The sequence below is a fragment of the Manis javanica genome, chromosome 8 (assembly GCF_040802235.1).
Source record: "Manis javanica isolate MJ-LG chromosome 8, MJ_LKY, whole genome shotgun sequence".
Classification (NCBI taxonomy): domain Eukaryota; kingdom Metazoa; phylum Chordata; class Mammalia; order Pholidota; family Manidae; genus Manis; species Manis javanica.
In genome coordinates this window covers 12,056,971-12,077,573 of record NC_133163.1, presented here as the reverse complement: position 1 = coordinate 12,077,573, position 20,603 = coordinate 12,056,971, and the positions used below count along the sequence as shown (strand labels likewise).

General features: G+C 39.4%; 1 protein-coding gene across 7 annotated transcripts in view; it reads right to left on the bottom strand.

Annotated features, from left to right (window-relative positions):
- The window catches only part of TRIP11 (thyroid hormone receptor interactor 11), a 65,798-nt gene extending 51,085 nt beyond the window's left edge, over positions 1-14,713 (bottom strand). For 2 of the 7 annotated variants that reach the window (XR_005053940.2, XM_073241964.1), the window contains exons 1-2: positions 13,880-14,711; positions 3,100-3,161 (exon numbers count right to left, since the gene is read on the bottom strand). Coding sequence is in view for 4 of the 7 variants with exons in the window: in XM_073241964.1 (XP_073098065.1) it covers positions 3,100-3,161; positions 13,880-14,018 (201 nt within the window). In the remaining 3 variants the exon portion in view is untranslated. Of the gene's footprint in view, positions 1-3,099; positions 3,162-13,879 lie in introns of all 7 variants that reach the window. The other 5 variants (XR_005053941.2, XM_017657191.3, XM_017657190.3 and 2 more) reach the window with 5 other exon arrangements.
- Positions 14,714-20,603: the final 5,890 nt, after the last annotated feature.

Below are 20,603 nucleotides of genomic sequence, written 5' to 3'. Positions count from 1 at the left end.
AGAGTCAGAAAGGTTGACAAGCACATGAAGCACAGAGTCTCTTCATCTGCGTCACCCAGACAGTAGTAGTTGTCAGTGGCCATATATTCTATCATATCATATATAAAGCAGAGGGAGCTGGTCTGAAAGGAGAAAAGAATAAACACACAAAGAACAAAGAGTAAAAATGAGAGACAGATTCCTCATTGTTTCCAATTCTAATTGCAGCCCCTTTTTAAAGTCTGGCTACAGTTTCTGTCCTCGAAATCCATGAGATTCTTACATCCTTAAATTACCCCAACCCACTTACCCCTTGTTATACCATCAAGGTCTACTGGAACCAAATTTAATTTGTGAATTTCTTTGAGTTCTAACTGAAAGGACTGATATTTATGACTTCCATTCCTTCTTAAAGGTATTCCAACAAATAAAATTTAATTTTTTTAAATAAAATAAAACTCACTTTATCTTGCAATTATCGTAATGGTTTACTGTGCCCTTTTATAATCTAAGAATAATCATGGGACCATAATGACCTTGTTTTTTCTGTCTTAAAATATTTTGATATTTTATCATTCTAAGAATTATGTTACTGTTATTCATCAATTATTCCCAACTACACTAAAAAAACTTAAGAAAACATAAGACTAAGAGAATCATTAATATTTTTGCATCAGAAGAATGATGCAGCAGTGAAATAATCAGTTCTCTGAATGCACTGCCCAAAATATTCCGTCATCTTTTAAAAAGGAAAAAGTGACCTGGAGACACCATCTTTGTAGTTTTGTTTTGTTTTGTTGTGGTTTTTTTGCTTTCATTGAACTTTGACAAAGGGAAGAAAGCTAATAGGAAAATACTGCACAATTTATAGAATGCAGACAGAAAACCACACTCTAGAGTCTAAATGGTTATGGTGAAACTGATTGTAAAAGCAGAATCTCAGACAAGTCTTCAAATAACAGAATCTTACATAAATTTTCTCAAACTCAAGAATGAATGAACAATGTATTTCTAAATACAAAAAGGAAATATGGTGTTCTCATCAATGGGGAGAGAGTTTTTTTTGCAATATTTTGTGACAAGAGCCTGAACCATTCCACTCATTAAATGTTATGTGACAGCATTCTTTCATCATATATGATATCTGTACACCCACATTTACTTGATGTAGTTCATACATGGACAAACGCTGAAGGCAGGTTGGGTATACAAAGGTGACTGGGAAGAAATAGATGACATAAAAAAGAAAAAAATTTAGTGGATCGATCATCCTGTTGTATATAAATCTAAGAATAAAAATGTTTTGTAATTAAGAAGCAGAGAGAGTCAATGTCTCCTCAACAAAATCATAAGCCATCAAGGTTTTCAAAAGTTTTGGTTTTAACACAAGCTAAGAAGAAGAACCAGAAGTAACGATGAGCTAAAACCTATTAGAGAAGTAATCGAAATCTGGAATCACTATTTACAAGGTAAGATACATTCCAGTTTATGCAGAAGAGTTAAAAAGCACTTAATTGCATTCAAAAAACACTGCCCATTTTGAGTATACATGTTTTCAAAACCAGAGTAAATTTTTCACTATCACTTTATTCTTAGTTCTACAAATTATTTATAAAATGATTTAGCATATAAAATTTTTAAAAAGTCAACTAGATCAGATGGTACATGTGTTGACTATTTTTTTTGACATAGAGGATTAGGTTAGCTAGGTTGTTTGCTATTGAAACTGAAGAAACCTAACTGAGTCAGCTTCAAATATTAACATCTATAGACAAATCTAATTTCTTCTAGAAAACCTGATGCCCTCTATACTAAAAGTTTCTAAACAGAATTTTACATTGTAAGTTTCCTGATGGTTTCAGTCATATCTTCACCTTATTCTCTGACTGTAGTCACATAAAGGGAAAGGATATGAAATGCTTTTGTGCTGATATAAGGCATGAATCATGTATAGTGTTTTCCTCTAGCAATTGAGTAGCTCATGCTACTTTGAATAAACACCAAATGCGGAAGCTGGTTTTCAACTGGGGATGTATGTTGCCAAAATAAATATTTGTAAACACTAGAATCATAGTTGCCATAGTCCAATATTAACACGATGAGAGATTAGAATTGAGATCAACAGAAAGCCAGATTTCAATCTCCCTTTTCAAGCTCAATATAGGGCAAACAATCATTAAGCAGGTTAAACCTACTCTTTCCCCCCAAGTGTACACCAGTGAATTGACCTAACTTAATGCCACTACACACATCTCTAACATTTAATTTTTCTAGATGGGTTTGTATTCCTTTCTCAAGGAATTCTTTAGGGATTACTAGGAATAATTTCCTATCTCAGCCTTATAAAGAAAGCTTTTAAATCCATCTGCCCAAAGCACCTACTCACTAGGTATTTGCAGCCAAGGTATCCTAAGTGTCACTAAATTGCCATCTTTTATTGAGGCAGACTATAAGAATACCTTTCACTGAAGTACTAGTAAGTATTCCCTCACTATTCTTATCCATACACTAAACAATTGAGTGTCTTTAGTACTTCATAGTAGACCCCACTTTAAATCCTTTCATGTTCTTTATGGCTTTCCTTTGAACCTTTTCCAAGTTTCCCTCATTTCTTAAGTACAATGTCCAGAGCTAGTCACTACCAGGCACAGACTAATAATGAGAAAATGGTACATTAATTTGCCATTCCTATTCTTCTTTGTATAAAAATAACTTTTTTTTATGTTCGAGGTTTAATTTAAAAAGACGTAGATTAAGTAGAACTTCAGTGTTCACATTATACTCAAATGCATTACTGTAATTCAGCATACCATTAGAACGTAGTAAATCCTTGATAATGATAAATTGTTGCCACTATTATTCCTGTTTGATAGTTTTCCTACTTTTAGCATATAGAGGCAGAGATAGGAATATTAAATAGTAAAGTGCAGTAACATGTAAGTAAATAAATTCTTCAACTGAAGGACAATAACCCCTAAAAAAAACCTGCAATAAAGGGGAAGAGATAAAAAGTCGTAAGCAGCTCATTAAAAAGAGTGGACAGAAATAAAGTATGAATAACTTCCATGGTTTCAAAAAAGAAAACACTAAGTTCAGAAGTAGTCTTTTAATTTTCCTTACCTCTGATCTTAAGACTGCATGAATAGCTTCAATCTCCTTTCTCCCAGAACTAGGTAATTCTGCTACAAAAGAAACAGCATATACTGAATATATGATCAACACGACATGAAGTAATAAACAGGCATTTTAAGGAAAATATATTTCCCCAAGCTTTTTTTTAAAAAAGAATGGTATGCTACAAGTAAGAACTTGTTCGTTATGCTTCAGAAGATTGGAGACTGTTGAGAATTAGGTTTGGAGTGGATTAATGATTGTGCATTGAGTCCCCTATACAGAATTTTATTGTTGTTAACAACCATTTGATCAATAAATATGAGAGATGCCCTCTCAAAAATAAATAAATAAATAAATAAATAAATAAATAAATAAATAAATAAATAAATAAATAAATAAATAAAAAGAATGGTATGCTAATATGTGAACAAATTCAGAAGACAAATACCACTTGTTTTTTTTATTAAGGTATCATTGATGTGCACTCTTATGAAGGTTTCACATGAAAAACAATGTGGTTACTAAATTCACCCATATTATTGAGTCCCCCCTACACCCCACTGCAGTCACTGTCCATCAGTGTAGTAAGATGCCACAGAATTACTACTTGTCTTCTCTGTGCTACACTGTCTTCGCCATGATCCCCGCCACACCATGTGTATTAATCGTAATGCCTCTCAATCCACTTCTCCCTCCCTCCCCACCTGCCCTTCCCCCCCACCATTGGTAATGGCTAGTCCCTTCTTGGGAGTCTGTGAGTTTGCTGCTGTTTTGTTCCTTCAGTTTTGCTTCATTGTTATATACTCCACAAAAGAGGGAAATCATTTAGACAAATACCACTTCATTTTTATCAGAACCTTCTACTGCCATAGAGCTCTTTATTCTCTTATAAGTCATTCTTTCTGCCTATCCTCCATAACTTTACCCTTTGGAAGTATTCATTAAAATTTGTCATGGAAAAATAAGTTTTACAAATTGAATCTCTCTGCTGGCTTACAATAATTTTAGATGAAACATATGAAACCACAGATTAAGGCCTTATTTTTTTATTTTTATTTTGGTATCATTAATCTACAATTACATGAGGAACATTATGTTTACTAGGGTCCCCCCTTGACCAAGTCCCCCCGACGAACCCCATTACAGTCACTGTCCATCAGCATAGTAAGATGCTGTAGAGACACTGCTTGTCTTCTCTGTGTTGCACAGCCCTCCCCATGCCTCCCCCGACATTATACATGCTAATCTTAATGAAAGGTCTTATTTTTTACTTCTCCCACTACTATCAAATAATTAATAACCTATAAACAAAGAATAAAAAAGCATTAAAAAACACTCATTTCAAGTACATGAACACAATTTATTTAAAATTGAAATGCGCTCAGTCTGGTTTTGTACATTTTTCATCTATAGGGAAAGTCAGAAGCCAATGGTGCCAAAATGGCACCACTGATACTGACAAAAAATCATCATCCAGAGTTAGATATTTTCCTAAGTACTAGCAATTTTCATTACTCCCAGCATTTTAATACTATAAAAATAACTGCTCTAAATTACACTATAAACCTAAAGAGAATACAAGTGGCTTTCAAGAAATAAAGAGGCAGAGAGGAGGAGCTGAGATGGCAGCATAGGTAGGGCAGAGGAAATCTCCTCCCAAAACCATATATATTTTTGAAAATAAAACAAATACAACTATTCCTAAAAGAGAGAACAGAAGATACAGTACAACAGACAGGCTACATGTACATCTGTGAGAACTCAGCGCCTCACAAAGGGGGTAAGATACAAGCCGCGGCCCAGCGGAACCCGAGCACCCCCACCCCGGACCCCAGCTCCACGGCAGGAGGAAAGGACTTGGGAGAGGGAAGGGAGAGGGGGCCAAGGACTGCTAAATACCCAGCCCTAGTCATCCACACCGGGAGCGCAGACACACATTGAGTGGTGTGCTGGATAACAGGGAAACGGGACAGTAAAATCTGCAAGCGGGTCCCTGCAGCCAGTGCCCCTGGGACAAAAGAAAAGCAAGTGCTTTTTGAAAGTCTTAAAGGGACAGAGGCCTCACACCTGGACAGAAGCATCCCAGCACACTCAGCCCAGCAGCTGGGAATCCTGGGGAACTCTGGGCGCCCTAACACCCTGGAAGGCAGTGCAGCTCTGAGGCCCCTCACGGCGATAAACAGCGTCCCAGTCCATTCCCCCTCCAGCACGGTCCTGCCATAGCAGGGGAGCAGCCTGGGAGTGGCCACGCCCAGTGCAACCACCCAGAGCCTCCTCCACAGCCACCCGGGCCAGACTAAGGAGCCCCGCCTGTGCACACCTGCCTCATACAGAGGAAGCCGGGACAAGGTGCGAAAGGTCACCATTCTCCCACAAGAGCACACCCAGCACGCCTGCATCTCCTCGGAGGGCTCTGGGCTGCCCCAATGGCTGCCCCGCCCATGGCGGCTCAGGAAATAAAACTGGAAGCTGCTCCCCATGGGCAGGTAACCAGCAGAGGCAGCGAGGAGGGCGACTACCTCTATCACCATGAGAAGGCAGAAGAATTTCATCCAGTCAGGAATAACCCAGACAACCCCTGAGAGGGAGCCTGGGGAGACAGATTCAAACAATCTTCCTGAAAAAGAATTCAAAATAAAGGTCATAACCATGCTGATGGACCTGCAGAGAAATATGCAAGAGCTAAAGGATAAAGTTGGGAGGGAGAATACAGAAATAAAACAAACTTTGGAAGGACTTAAGAGCAGACTTGATGAGGTGCAAGAGGCCATTAATGGAAGAGAAATCAGAGAACAGGAACACAGAGAAGATGAGGCACAGAGAGATAAAAGGATCTCCAGCAATGAAAGAATATTAAGAGAACTGTGTGACCAATCCAAACGGAACAATATTCGCATTATAGGGGTACCAGAAGAAGAAGAGAGAGAAAAAGGGATAGAAAGTGTATTTGAACAAATAATTGCTGAAAACTTCCCCAAACTAGGGGAGGAAATAGTCTCTCAGACCATGGAAGCCCACAGAACTCCCAACAGAAGGGACCCAAGGAGGACAACACTGAGACACATAATTAAAATGGCAAAGATCAAGGACAAAGTCAGAGTATTAAAGGCAGCTAGAGAGAAAAAAGGTCACCTACAAAGGAAAACCCATCAGGCTATCATCAGACTTCTCAACAGAAATCTTACAGGCAAGAAGAGAATGGCAAGATATATTTAACACAATGAAACAGAAGGGCCTTGAAACAAGGATACTGTATTCAACATGATTATCATTTAAATACAAAGGAGGGATTAAACAATTCCCAGACAAGCAAAAGTTGAGGGAATTTGCCTCCCACAAACCACCTCTACAGGGTATTTCAGAGGGACTGCTCTAGATGGAAGCCCTCATAAGGCTAAAAAGATAACACCAGAGAAAATACAATCACAGCAAAGAAAGCGGACCAACCAAATACTAACTAAAGGCAAAAAATAAAATCAACTACTCACAAAAGCAGTCAAAGGAAACACAAAAGAGCACAGAATAAAAAACCTAACATATACAGAATGGAGGAGGAGGAATAAGAGGGGAGAGAAAAAAAAGAATCATCAGACAGTGTTCATAATAGCTTACTAAGCGAGTTAAATTAGACAGTTAGATAGTATAGAAGCTATCCTTGAACCTTTGGTAACCACGAATCTAAAGCCTGCAATGGCAATAACCACATATCTTTCAATGATCACCCTAAATGTAAATGGATCGAATGCACCAATCAAAAGACACAGAGTAACAGAATGGATAACAAAGCAAGACCCATCTGTATGCTGCTAACAAGAGACTCAGCTCAAACCCAAAGACATACACAGACTAAAAGTCAAAGGATGGAAAAAGATATTTCATGAAAACAGTAGGGAGAAAAAAGCAGGTGTTGCAGTACTAGTATCAGACAAAATAGTCTTCAAAACAATGAAAGTAACAAGAGATAAAGAAGGACATTACATAATGATAAAGGAGTCAGGCCAACAAGAGGATATAACCATTATAAATATATATGCACCCGACAGAGGAGCACCAGCATATGTGAAACAAATACTAACAGAATTAAAGGAGGAAACAGAATGCAATGCATTCATTTTAGGAGACTTCAACACACCACTCACTCCAAAGGACAGATCCACCAGATAGAAAATAAGTAAGGACACAGACGCATTGAACAACACACTAGAACAGATGGACCTAATAGACATCTACAGAACTCTACACCCAAAAGCAACAGAATACACATTCTTCTCAAGTGCACATGGAACATTTTCCAGAATAGACCACATACTAGGCCACAAAACGAGCCTCAGTATATTCAAAAAGATTGAAATTCTACCAACCAATTTCTCAGACCACAAAGGGATAACACTAGAAATAAATTGTACAAAGAAAGCAAAAAGGCTCACAAACACATGGAGGCTTAACAACATGCTCCTAAATTATCAATGGATCAATGACCAAATTAAAATAGAGATCAAGCAATCTATGCAGACAAATGACAACAACAACACAAATCCCAACTTCTGTGGGACACAGCGAAAGCAGTTCTAAGAGGAAAGTATATAGCAATCCAGGCATATTTAAAGAAGGAAGAACAATCCCAAATGAATAGTCTAAAGTCACAATTATTGAAATTGAAAAAGAAGAACAAATGCGGCCCAAAGTCAGCAGAAGGAGGGACATAATAAAGATCAGAGAAGAAATAAATAAAATTGTGAGGAATAAAACAATAGAAAAAATCAATGAAACCAAGATCTGGTTCTTTGAAAGAATAAACAAAATAGATAAGCCACTAGCCAGACTTATTAAGAGAAAAACAGAACCTACACACATCACTGAAACGAGAAAAGAAAAATCCCTATGGATCCCACAGAAATACAAAGAATCATTAGAAAATAGTATGAGAATCTATATGCTCACAAGCTGGAAAATCTAGAAGAAATGGACAACTTCCTAGAAAAATACAATCTTCCAAGACTGACCAAGGAAGAAACAGAAAATCTAAACAGACCAATTACCAGCAAAGAAATTGAAGTGGTAATCAAAAAAGTACCCAAGAGCAAAACCCCTAGCCCAGATGGATTTACCTCGTAATTTTATCAGACATACAGAGAAGACATAATACCCATTCTCCTTAAAGTTTTCCAAAAAATTGAAGAGGAGGGAATACTTCCAAACTCATTCTATGAAGCCAGCATCACCCTAATAACAAAACCAGGCAAAGACCCCACCAAAAAAGAAAATTACAGACCAATATCCCTGGTGAACATACATGCAAAAACACTCAACAAAATATTAGCAAACCAAATTAAAATATACATCAAGAAAATCATACACCATGATCAAGTGGGATTCATCTCAGGGATGCAAGGATGGTACAACACTCAAAAATCCATCAACACAATCCACCACATCAACAAAAAGTGGGACAAAAACCACACAATCATCTCTACAGATGCTGAAAAAACATTCGACAAAATTCAACATCCATTCATGATAAAAACTCTCAACAAAATGGGTATAGAAGGCAACTACCTCAACATAATAAAGGCCATCTATGATAAACCCACCATGAACATCATACTTAACAGTGAGAACCTGAAAGCTTTTCCTCTAATATCAGGAACAAGACAGGGATGCCCACTCTCCCCACTGTTATTCAACATAGCAGTGGAGGTCCTAGCCATGGCAATTAGACAAAAACAAAGAAATACAAGGTATCCAGATTGGAAAGGAAGAAGTCAAACTGTCACTACTTGCAGATGACATGATATTATACATAAAAAATCCTAAGGTTCCACTCCAAAACTACTGGAACTAATATCAGAATTCAGCAAAGTTGCAGGGGACAAAATTAATACACAGAAATCTGTTGCTCTCCTATACACTAATGATGAACAAGCAGAAAGAGAAATCAGGAAAACAATTCCATTCACAATTGCATCAAAAAGAGTAAAATACCTAGGAATAAAGCTAACCAAGGAAGTGAAAGACCTATATCCTGAAAACTACAAGACACTCTTAAGAGAAATTAAAGAGGACACTAACAAATGGAAGCTCATCCCATGCTCTTGGCTAGGAAAAATTAATATTGTCAAAATTGCCATCCTGCCCAAAGCAATCAACAGATTCAATGCAATCCCTATCAAAACACCAACAGCATTCTTCAACAAACTGGAACATATAGTTCTAAAATTCATATGGAACCATCAAAGACCCCGAAAAGCCAAAGCAATCTTGAGAAGGAAGAAAAAGGGTGGGGAATCTCACTCCCCAACTTCAAGCTCTACTACAAAGCCACAGTAATCAAGACAATTTGGTACTGGCACAAGAAGAGACTCACAGACCAGTGGAAAAGAACAGAGACTCTAAACATTAACCCAAACATACAACATCAATTACTATATGATAAAGGAGCCATGGACATACAATGGGGGAAATGACAGCCTCTTCAACAGCTGGTGTTGGCAAAACTGGACAGCTACATGTAAGAGAATGAAACTGGATCACTGTCTAACCCCATACACAAAAGTAAATTCGAAATGGAACAAAGACCCGAATGTAAGTCATGAAACCATAAAACTCTTAGAAAAAAACATAGGCAAAAATCTCTTGCATATAAACATGAGCGACTTCTTCATGAACATATCTCCCTGGGCAAGGGGCAAGGGAAACAAAAGCAAAAATGAACAAGTGGGACTATATCAAACTAAAAAGCTTCTGTACAGCAAAGGACACCACCAATAGAACAAAAAGGCATCCTACAGTATAGGAGAATATATTCATAAATGACAGATCCGATAAAGGGTTGACATCCAAAATACATAAAGAGCTCACACACCTCAACAAACTAAAAGCAAATAATCCAATTAAAAAATGGGCAGAGGAGCTGAACAGACAGTTCTCCAAGGAAGAAATTCAGATGGCCAACAGGCACATGAAAAGATGCTCCACACCGCTAGTCATCAGAGAAATGCAAATTAAAACCACAATGAGATATCACCGCACACCAGGAAGGATGGCCACCATCCAAAAGACAAACAACAACAAATGTTGGCGAGGTTGTGGAGAAAGGGGAACCCTCCTACACTGCTGGTAGGAATGTAAATTAGTTCAACCACTGTGGAAAGCAGTATGGAGGTTCCTCAGAAAGCTCAAAATAGAAATACCATTTGACCCAGGAATTCCACTTCTAGGAAATTATCCTAAGAATGCAGGAGCCCAGTTTGAAAAACACAGATGCACCCCTATGTTTATGGCAGCAGTATTTATAATAGCCAAGAAATCGAAGCAACCTAAGTGCCCATCAGTAGATGAATGGATAAAGAAGATGTGGTACATATACACAATGGAATATTATTCAGCCATAAGAAAACAAATCCTACCATTTGCAACAACATGGATGGAGCTAGAGGGTATTATGTTCAGTGAAATAAGCCAGGCGGAGAAAGGCAAGTACCAAATGATTTCACTCATATGTGGAGTAAAAGAACAAAGAAAAAACTGAAGGACAAAACAGCAGCAGAATCACAGAACCCAAGAATGGACTAACAGTTACCAAAGGGAAAGGGACTGGAAAGGATGGGTGGGAAAGGAGGGATAAGGGGTGGAGGGGAAGAAAGAGGGCATTACGATTAGCATGTATAATGTGGGGGGGTATGGGGAGGGCTGTGCAACACAGAGAAGACAAGTAGTGATTCTACAGCATCTTACTACGCTGATGGACAGTGACTGTAAAGGGGTTTGTCGGGGGGACTTGGTGATGGGGGTAGTATATTAAACATAATATTCCTCATATAATTGTAGATTAATGATACCAAAATAAATAAATAAATAATTAAAAATTAAAAAGAAAAAAAAAAGAAAAAGAAAAAGTCATAGCAAAAAAGCAAAAAAAAATATATATATATAGAGGCTAACCCAGTCTTCCTGTTTTGAAAATCACCTTGTGGTATTGCTTCTGAAACTCTGACAAGATCTGTCTAATTGCTACTCAGAAGAGAACAAATTATAATCTAATGTGTTTTGGAAGATAATTGTTAGAAGCAGCAACTGTTTCAAAGAAGGATAGAACAGGTTTATGCAGACCTCTCCCCCTTACCCACTGCACCCCCCAAATCCTAAACTTTTAAGAATAAACGAGAAATGCAGACAAAAAATTCTTCCTCAGTGAGGGAAAGCATAACAGCTAATGTTTATTAATGCTCACCATTTGCTAGGCATTTACACTCATGATTTTATTTAATCCTCCCAACCTCATGGTAGATATGATTACCCCTATTTAATAGATAAGGGAACTCTGCTCGATTAAGTAATAATTTGCCAAAGATTCCACAATTTCCAATGCATTAAAGTGGAATTTCAATCCATGTCTGATTTTTTAAAAGCCCAAGTTCCTAACCTTGAATAAGTCAATACAGTGTTTGTTAGAAAAGCAACTTTCCAATATGGTAAATATGGATGATTTTCAAGTTGTACCAACAGTGTTATTTTGGAACTGTTATCTTGTTCACAGAGGGCACAAGGTAGACAATAAATACTTGTTGAATGAATAAACAAACTGTACTCTGACCTTTTTTTAAATGATTTACAAAATCAGTAAATTAGGTGTGACGTAAGTTCTACTTTAATATGAAGGGAAAAATAATAAAAAAAAGGGAAAATAAAAGCATTAAGCAGTTTTACAAATTTTTAATCACTCAGCAAAATTTTTCTGAGCATCTACTATGTACCAAGGAACCTGCCACATACTGGTAATATAAGGATAAATAAAATACAGTCCAGTTCCTACCCTGGGCATCCAAGAGAGAAGTAAATTATAACTCAACATGGTAAGTGCTGTCGGACAGAGATCCACAAAGTTCTGTTAAAACATAGATCTCATGCAATCAAATCAACCTGTCATGGAATGAGAATGGTTTCACCAAATACCTGACATGTGCAAACAGTCATACAGGAAAAATTGTTTTCCAAGTAAAGGAGGGCACAGGAGGAAGTAGGAAAGGTAGAGCATTCCATTCAAAGGTCTGGAGTTGTGTAGGTACCACACAAAGTTCCATGCGGCAGAAGCTCCGGGTGCAAGTGTGCATGTGTATATGAATGTGCGTATGTATGGCCACTGGGAAAGGGGAGGCAACGAGAAGAAAAACTGGAAAAGGTAGGATGAATCCAGATAGGACAGGCATCTCGTCTCCCAGAACTAAGAGATTTGGATTTTATCACTTAAGAGTCAAGAGATTTTTAAAACACATTTGTTTTTACAAACTGGCAGCACAATAGAAAATGGAGTGCAGTGGAGAGAAATGGGTGACAAGACGTGAAAGAGAAACAGTGCATGGGGGGAGATCATGGGGATGTGGACTACTGTAGGAGTCATAAAGGAAAGGAAAATACATGGAACAATTCTGGCACAGGATGAACAAGATTTGATGACCAACTGAAAACAGGAGATGAAAAAGAAAGATGGCACAGATTTCTAGTTTAGACGATAAGGTAGGTGATGAAACCATTAAGAGAATACAGAAGCACATTTGGTGGGAAGAGGGAAATTAATTCCTCCAGGATAGGGGGGTTGCCTATTTTCTGGTCTAGGATCAAAGAATAGCGAACTGTTTTCCTCTATCTGGGGCGCAAGAAAATACTAGTCATTTCCTATGTTATCCAGCCCTTCTCTGTTCTGACACGCTGAACACAGGAAAAATGCCTTTCACTTCCATCGCCAACCTGTCTCACCTAATGCACTTCCCACCCAAGCAGAAAAACAGATTTCGAAATCACCCTCTCTTCTAAAAAGGTGCATGAAAATTCGAAATCTAAATACTGTCTTTTACCAAACTGTCTCTAGTTTAACTAAATAAACATGAAGGCTCAATTAAATCAGGATTTTTAAAAAAGAAGAAAAAAAGAAAAGTTAATTTTTAAGAAATAAAACTCAAAGGAACACTGCTCTCATCCAAAAGAAACAGCCCATTATCTCTCAGGAGGCAGACCTAGATTGAAATAACTTTTGATCTAAATACTACTTGCTGAAAGAAACAGCAAGAAATCAAAATAGTAATCAACCATTGATTATCATGTAACTCTGGGTACACTACTCATTAGTAAAACAAAAGTTTTCAAAAACACGAGCGGCTGCTAAGGATACCCAAAGAATAGGTATCTTCCTTGTTCTAAGGTCGAAATACGGGAGGCAATGAGCAATCAGACACAAAACTACATTATCAGTTGGAATATTGCAATGTATCACGACGATACGGATAAATATAAAATAGAGAAAAAGCCGTATTTCACTCACAAATATATTCAAGTCTGAAAGGGTACGAGTCGCTAGATCGCTTAATATGAATTACTTCAATAGTTACAAAAGTCAAACAGAAAAGTGACTGTGTCATACACAAATGATTCTTTTTTAACTAAGAATAAAGGGAGAGAATCAAAATCAGGTCCGTCCCCAAGAGCAAAAGTAAGCGGTGGGCGTGAAGGAACCAAACAAAAATAAACTCCGCTTCTCGTCGAAGCAGTTTCACTGTGTTCTGAGAGGTCGAGTACTCAACGGGAGGAGAACCAGAACTCTACCACCGGACACCAGGAGCCTTTCATCGGAAAAAATCGGGTAAGAGGAGGCAAAAGAAGCAGTATAGGGAAAAAAGGCCGGAGTGACACTCCTCTAGGACACGTGTGCGTCTCCTGACGGAAGGAAGTAAGGACCAAACGGACGCTCCAGAGGTCCCATAAAAGCCCTCCCTTGCACCCTTCCAGCTGTTACCTTCCACTTCCTCCGTGCCCTCCATCAGCATATCCTTGGTAAAGTTTGAAATTTGGCCAGTGAGGGAAGCTAGGCTGCCCCCAACCTGACCCAGAGACTGGCCGAAGCCGGAGCCGAGGCCCCCAAGCCAGGACGACATCGCTGCGAGTTAGAGAACGACCTGGTCCGCTCGGAGAACAGCGCCCAGCGTCGCCGGACGATCCTGCCAAATGTCCTCGAACACCTGGTGCCTTCGCGAGACCAGCCCAAATCAAAACACTCAAGACTCGACAGCACAGTGAGGGCGGCTGAGGGGTCCCGGGCACCGCTGGCTTCGGGGGCTCGCTCCAAAGGCCGTTTCTAATGCACAGGCCTGGCCTGGGACTTTACCAAGGGGCCGCCTCCAGTGTCACAGTCACTCGCGCAGGGCCTTTGCTCATTTCCACGACTTCCCACCATCCAGGTCGTGCCACTTCTTCCTCTGCTTTAGTGACTTTCCCCAATTCCGTGGGCAATCCCTGCCAACTCGACGCCTGCCGCCATGACACCCGGTCTGAACGCGGCAGCGGATCATAGAGAGGCGCGGCGGCAGCGTAGAAGCGCCCTGCGGAGCTGCCGGACGTGTCCTTGGCGCAAGGGAGCGTGGGATAGCGGAGGACCGAGGGCTGCCCGCGGGCCACGGCTGCCTCCGCTCCTCCACGTGGCCGGCTGGCCTGGACGGCTGGGGGAAGGGCCACGAGAACCCGGAGCAATGCGGTGTCCCTGCCGGCTGCAGCTACATTTCAGGCGGAGCCTTCACAGTGTTCGGGCAACCTGAATGTTTTAACTCTGACCACCCGCGAAGACAACGGTGCGAGGACGCTTGGCTGGGTCACCTCGCAGTGCGGGAAGCGGCTTTACATAGCTTACCACTCATTACTTGTATCGATTTTACGCAAAATAATCTCTCAAGGGTTGCTCTGCTCCTGGCACTACAGTAGTTGCTGAAGACAAGCAGGTGGAGAGTATCGGTGGCAAACGCACATGTATGTTGACTAGCTTCAGTAGAAATCTCTGGTGGCTTTCCAGCTTAGAGTTGAAACTCTGACTTAACCCATTAAGTTAAAAACACAGACCACCTTTTTCAAAATAAGCTCACTAGAGAACAGCATGGCGACTTAGTACAGAAGAATGCTGTTGTAAACTAGTTGTGCAAGTGTCCCCTCCCACAGTCTGTTACATAAATTGCTGCACACACCGGAGGTTCCTGCTTGCCTGCTTGCTTCCCTAAAGGAAGAATAGTTGCGCGACTTAATAAGCAATTGTTGCAATGGTACGTGAACGCACGTTATCTGACCAGAGACTACATTTTTCTCTTTGAAGAGAAGAGGAGAGGCCTGCAGTTTTTGTTGTTTTTGAAGTATAGCATTAAATACGCTGGCATCTTTCTGTTTAGTTTTATTCAGGAGAGGAGCCAGCACCAATTACACTACTTGTGAGTGGAACACTGGGAATGCCTCCAGTATGTGGAATCTGACGGCACCAGGCAATAGTAGCTGTCCCTGAAATCTGAATGCTTTTAAAAGAAAATTTGCATCTCTTTCTGGAAGTGTTGATTAAATATTCTCCATATGTTTATTTGAAAGACATCACTGCAAACTCTGGAGCCTGACTGCCTGATCGGTCATTTATCAGCTGTTTGACCTTGGATGAGTTACTTAACCTCACTGTGCATCAATTTCTCATTTGTAAAATAGGTTATAATAATAATGCCTACTGAGTTGGGTTAGGAGGATTAAATAAGGTAATATTTTCAAGTGCTTGCAACAGTGCCTGGTAGGTGGTGAGTCTATTAAAGTGTAAAGTTTCAAAAATTTGGCATACAGGTGATCTCCAACTTAATGTGTCAACTATTATTCTGGGCACTGGGACACAGCAGGAGAATACACAAAGGCCTTGGCCTTACATTCTGCAAGGGAAGGTACAGATGATAAATAAAATGCAATACATATAAAATAGGTAGTGATGACTGCTATGAGAAAAAAAATAAAACAGGGTAAGGAATATATGGAAAAGATATATAGAGAAAGAGCACTTGTAATGTTTAGAGGATGGTCATGGAAGGCCTCAGGGATAGGTGATATTTGAACAGAGACTTGAAGGAAGTGAGTGAGACTTGTGTATCCAGGAAAGTGGAGTCCAGGCAGAAGGAAACAGCTGATGAAAAGATCCTGAGGCAGGAGAATCCTTGGCAGGTTAGAGGATTAGCAAAAAGGTAAAACAGCTAGAGCATAGTGGGCTGAGAAGGGTGGTAAGCAATGAGGGCCAAAAAATAAGGGTAAGAGGGGGCAGGTCACTAAGACCTCAAAGGTCATTGTAAGGACTCAGGCTTTTACTCAGAGTGGGATAGAGAACTGTTAGTGGGATGGGGAACTGCTTTGAGCACAGAAGTCACATAAACTTAGGATTAATTGCATTCCTGGGTGACAGTGCAGAGTTTAGTGTAAATCAAGCTCATATTTCAGACAGGTGTAAGTTCTCTGGAAAGCCATTTCTATAAATTCACATCATGCCATAAAGATGAAAAAAACAAGCACAAATATATGCTTTTCCATTATGAAGTAATTCATTAACATAAATACTATGTCCTAAAAGTTCCTTATGGGGATTTTTTTTTTCCTGTGGGATGGACTGTGGCCCAAGAGACTTACAGTATGATTCTGATAAATAACAATAAATAATGTTTGGGATGTGCTTCAAAATAATAGGGCAAGTACCTCAACGTAATAAAGGTCATATATAACAAACCCACAGCCAACATCATACTTAACAGTGTGAAGCTGAAAGCTTTTCCTCTAAGATCAGGAACAAGACAAGGATGCCCACTCTCCTCACTTCTACTCAACATAGTTCTGGAGGTCCTAGCCACAGCAATCAGACAACACAAAGAAATAAAAGGCATCCAGATTGGTGAGGAAGAAGTCAAACTGTCACTGCAGAAGACATGATACTGTACATAAAAAACCCTAAAGAATCCACTCCAAAACTACTAGATCTAATAAGTGAATTCAGCAAAGTTGCAGGATAAAATTAATACACAGAAATCTGTTGCATTCCTATACACTAATGATGAACTAGCAGAAAGAGAAATCAGGAAAGCAATTCCATTCACAATTGCATCAAAGAGAATAAAATACCTAGGAATAAACCTAACCAAGGAAGTGAAAGACTATATCCCTGAAAACTACAAGACCTTCATGAGAGAAATTAAAGAAGATTACCAATAAATGGAAATACATTGCATGCTCATGGATAGGAAGAATTAATATTGTCAAAATGGCCATCCTACCTAAAGCAATCTACAGATTCAATGCAATCCCTATCAAAATATCAACAGCATTCTTCAAAGAACAAGAGAAAATAGTTCTAAAATTCATATGGAACCACAAAAGACCCCAAATAGCCAGAGCAATCCTGAGAAGGAAGAATGAAGTCGGGGGGATTACGTTCCCCAACTTCATGCTCTCCTACAAAGCCATAGTAATCAAGACAATTTGGTACTGGCGCAAGAACAGACCCATAGACCAATGGAAGAAACTAGAGAGCCCACATAAACCCAAGCATAGATGATCAATTAATATGGCCATACAATGGACATACAATGGGGAAATGACAGCCTCTTCAACAACTGGTGTTGGCAAAACTGGACAGCTACATGCGAGAGAATGAAACTGGATTATTGTCTAACCCCATACACAAAGAAACTCGAAATGGATCAAAGAGCTGAATGTAAGTCATGAAACCATAAAACTCTTAGAAGAAAACATAGGCAAAAATCTCTTGAATATAAGCATGAGGAGCTTTACCCTGAATGCATCTCCTCAGGCAAGGGAAACAAAAGCAAAAATGAGCAAATGGGACTACATCAAGCTAAAAAGCTTCTGTATAGCAAAAGACACCATCAGCAGAGCAAAAAGGCATTGTACAGTATGGAAAAATATATTTGTAAATGGCATATCCAACAATGGGTTAACATCCAAAATATATAAAAAATTCACACACCTCAACACCCAAAAGGAAATAACCCGAGTAAAAAATGGGTGGAAGATATGAACAGACAATTCTCCAGAGAAGAAATTCAGATGGTCAACAGGCACATGAAAAGATGCTCCACATCACTAATTATCAAGGAAATGCAAATTAAAACCACAATGAGGTATCACTTCACACCAGTTAGGATGGCAAACATCCAAAAGACTAGGAACAACAAATGCTGGCGAGGATGTGGAGAAAGGGGAACCCTCCACTGCTAGTGGGACTGTAAACTAGTTCAACCATTGTGGAAAGCAGTATGGAAGTTCCTCAAAAAACTAAAAATAGAAATACCATTGGACCCAGGAATTCCACTCCTAGGAATTTACCCTAAGAATGCAGGAGCCCAGTTTGAAAAAGACATATGCACCCCTATGTTTATTGCAGCACTATTTACAATAGCCAAGAAATGGAAGCAACCTAAGTGTCCATCAGTAGGCGAGTGGATAAAGAAGAGTTGGCACATATATACAATGGACTACTATTCAGCCATAAGAAAGAAACAAATCCTACCATTTGCAACAACATGGATGGAGCTAGAGGGTAATATGTTCAGTGAAATAAGTCAGGCAGAGAAAGACAAATACCAAATGATTTCGTTCATTTGTGGAGTATAACAATGAAGCAAAACTGAAGGAACAAAACAGCAGCAGACTCCCAGAAAGGACTAGCCATTACCAAAGGGATGGGGAGGAAAAGGGGATTGAGGGGTATTATTAGTACACATGGTGTGGGGGGGATCATGGGGAAGACAGTGTAACACAGAGAAGACAAGTAGTAACTCTGGCATCTTACTACACTGGTGGACAGTGACTGCAATGGGGTGTGGTGGGGGGGACCTTGATAATATGGGCGAATGTAGTGACCACATTGTTTTTCATGTGAAACCGTCATAAGAGTATATATTGATACCTTAATGAAAAAAATAATAATGGGGGCAGAGAGATGAAACAAGAATTGCCAGGAAGTGATCATTGCTGAAGCTAGGTGATGGGTACATAGGGGGTCATTATTCTGATCTTTTACTTTTGCATATATTTGAAATTTTTTATAACAAAAGGTGAAGATGTCCAAATTTGAGGAAGTCTCCACTGAAGGCAGCCCAGTCCACCATGATCCCATCATACAGAGCCCACGAATCTGAGTGGCTCCAGGCGGTGGGGTCTAGTCTAGCCCAGCTGAAATTCTGAACCTAGGATTTTTAAAACCTCAATGGATAGAAACAAAATAAAACCCAACAAAGGCAGACAAAAAATCTAATCACCTACAAACTGGCTTCCGTTTCTCAAGGGGTAGGATTATTAATACTTCTCTAGGAAAAACAGTTTCTTTATTCTGAGAAAACCATCCAAATGGGGTTATTTATGCAAGTGTAAAGCAAAAACCTAGTTTTAAGGTAGATGTAAAATATTAGTCCCATCTTGCCCTCTGAATTTCTAAATATAATGCTTAAAGTTGCTATATTCTCATGAATTTTAGACATGTCTACTGACTTTCTTTTATGGAAAAAAGAATTAACACCCTTGTGTCACCCCTTCCCTCCACTTTCCTTCCTCTGAGCTCTCAATATAGTAATAATCATACTGATTTGGTAAAATCAATAATTGATATTTCCTTTATATAACTACATCAGTAGTGTTCATTGCTGAGCCAAGTGGTGTACTAAGATGGTATTTCCTTAATTTTTCAACTTATTTTCTTCCTGAAGTTAACAGATTCTGTATTTTTAATTTTCATAATTTTCTGTTACTACAGAACTGCTAATCCTTCCAAAACTTACCAACAGAATTGTAAAACATGGTCCTAAATTCTGTTTTCAAGAAAACGTTAAAATTCTATTATTCACTTAGACTCAGTCTCTCTACCCAGAGCTCTGTTTTCCTGCTCCATTCTTCCTTGATTATTCTCTGTGTTTTTCCTTCTGGAAGCTTGTAGAATCTTCTCTTTACCTCTGATGCTCAGAAATTAATAAAATGCGCCTCGGCATAGGTTTGTTTTATTTTATCTTTCATTATGCTGGGCACTCAGCAAACCCTTTCAAAAATCGTACCTTGTAATTTTGAAAATTATTTAAAATATTTTTTTATTGATGGATGTATCCTTTCTAGGTAATCTGCTGTTTTTTTCAGAGACTTTTCACCAATCCCATGACTTCACCTCTCACCTCCACTTTCCGAGACAGAGGCTGCTTTCACTTCCTGTGTCCTGTCGGGCGTACGTCTCTTGAACACTTAGCATTCAGCCTCTTCATTCCTGTATTGACTGTTCATCTGAAGCAAAGTACGCACGTCTCACTTCTGCTGCTGCCTTACCTAGCAGGGATGGCTAATTGTTCCCCCAAAGTCTGTTTCCCTGTCATGCATAGTAATTGACCCCTCACGTTTTACCCGGGTGTCACTGCTTCTTCAGATCCCTCATCCCTTTACCATTTTCGTGCACATCTGTTCTTGGGGTGCTTTCCTCCTAACAGCCTGCACCTATTTCTCTGTGACAGAAGACTGACTGCCTTTAAGCTGCCAGAGTCCACATTGACTGTGTGCCCAAGAGCTGCAACACAACCTCAGACAGCAGTATTTTAATGTGTCACAGCTCCCCTTCCCAGGTTGTGACAACCCTAAGATGAACGCATATTGCCTCTGGACCCCCCTGCAGGACTGAGCGGTTGCTTACTGTT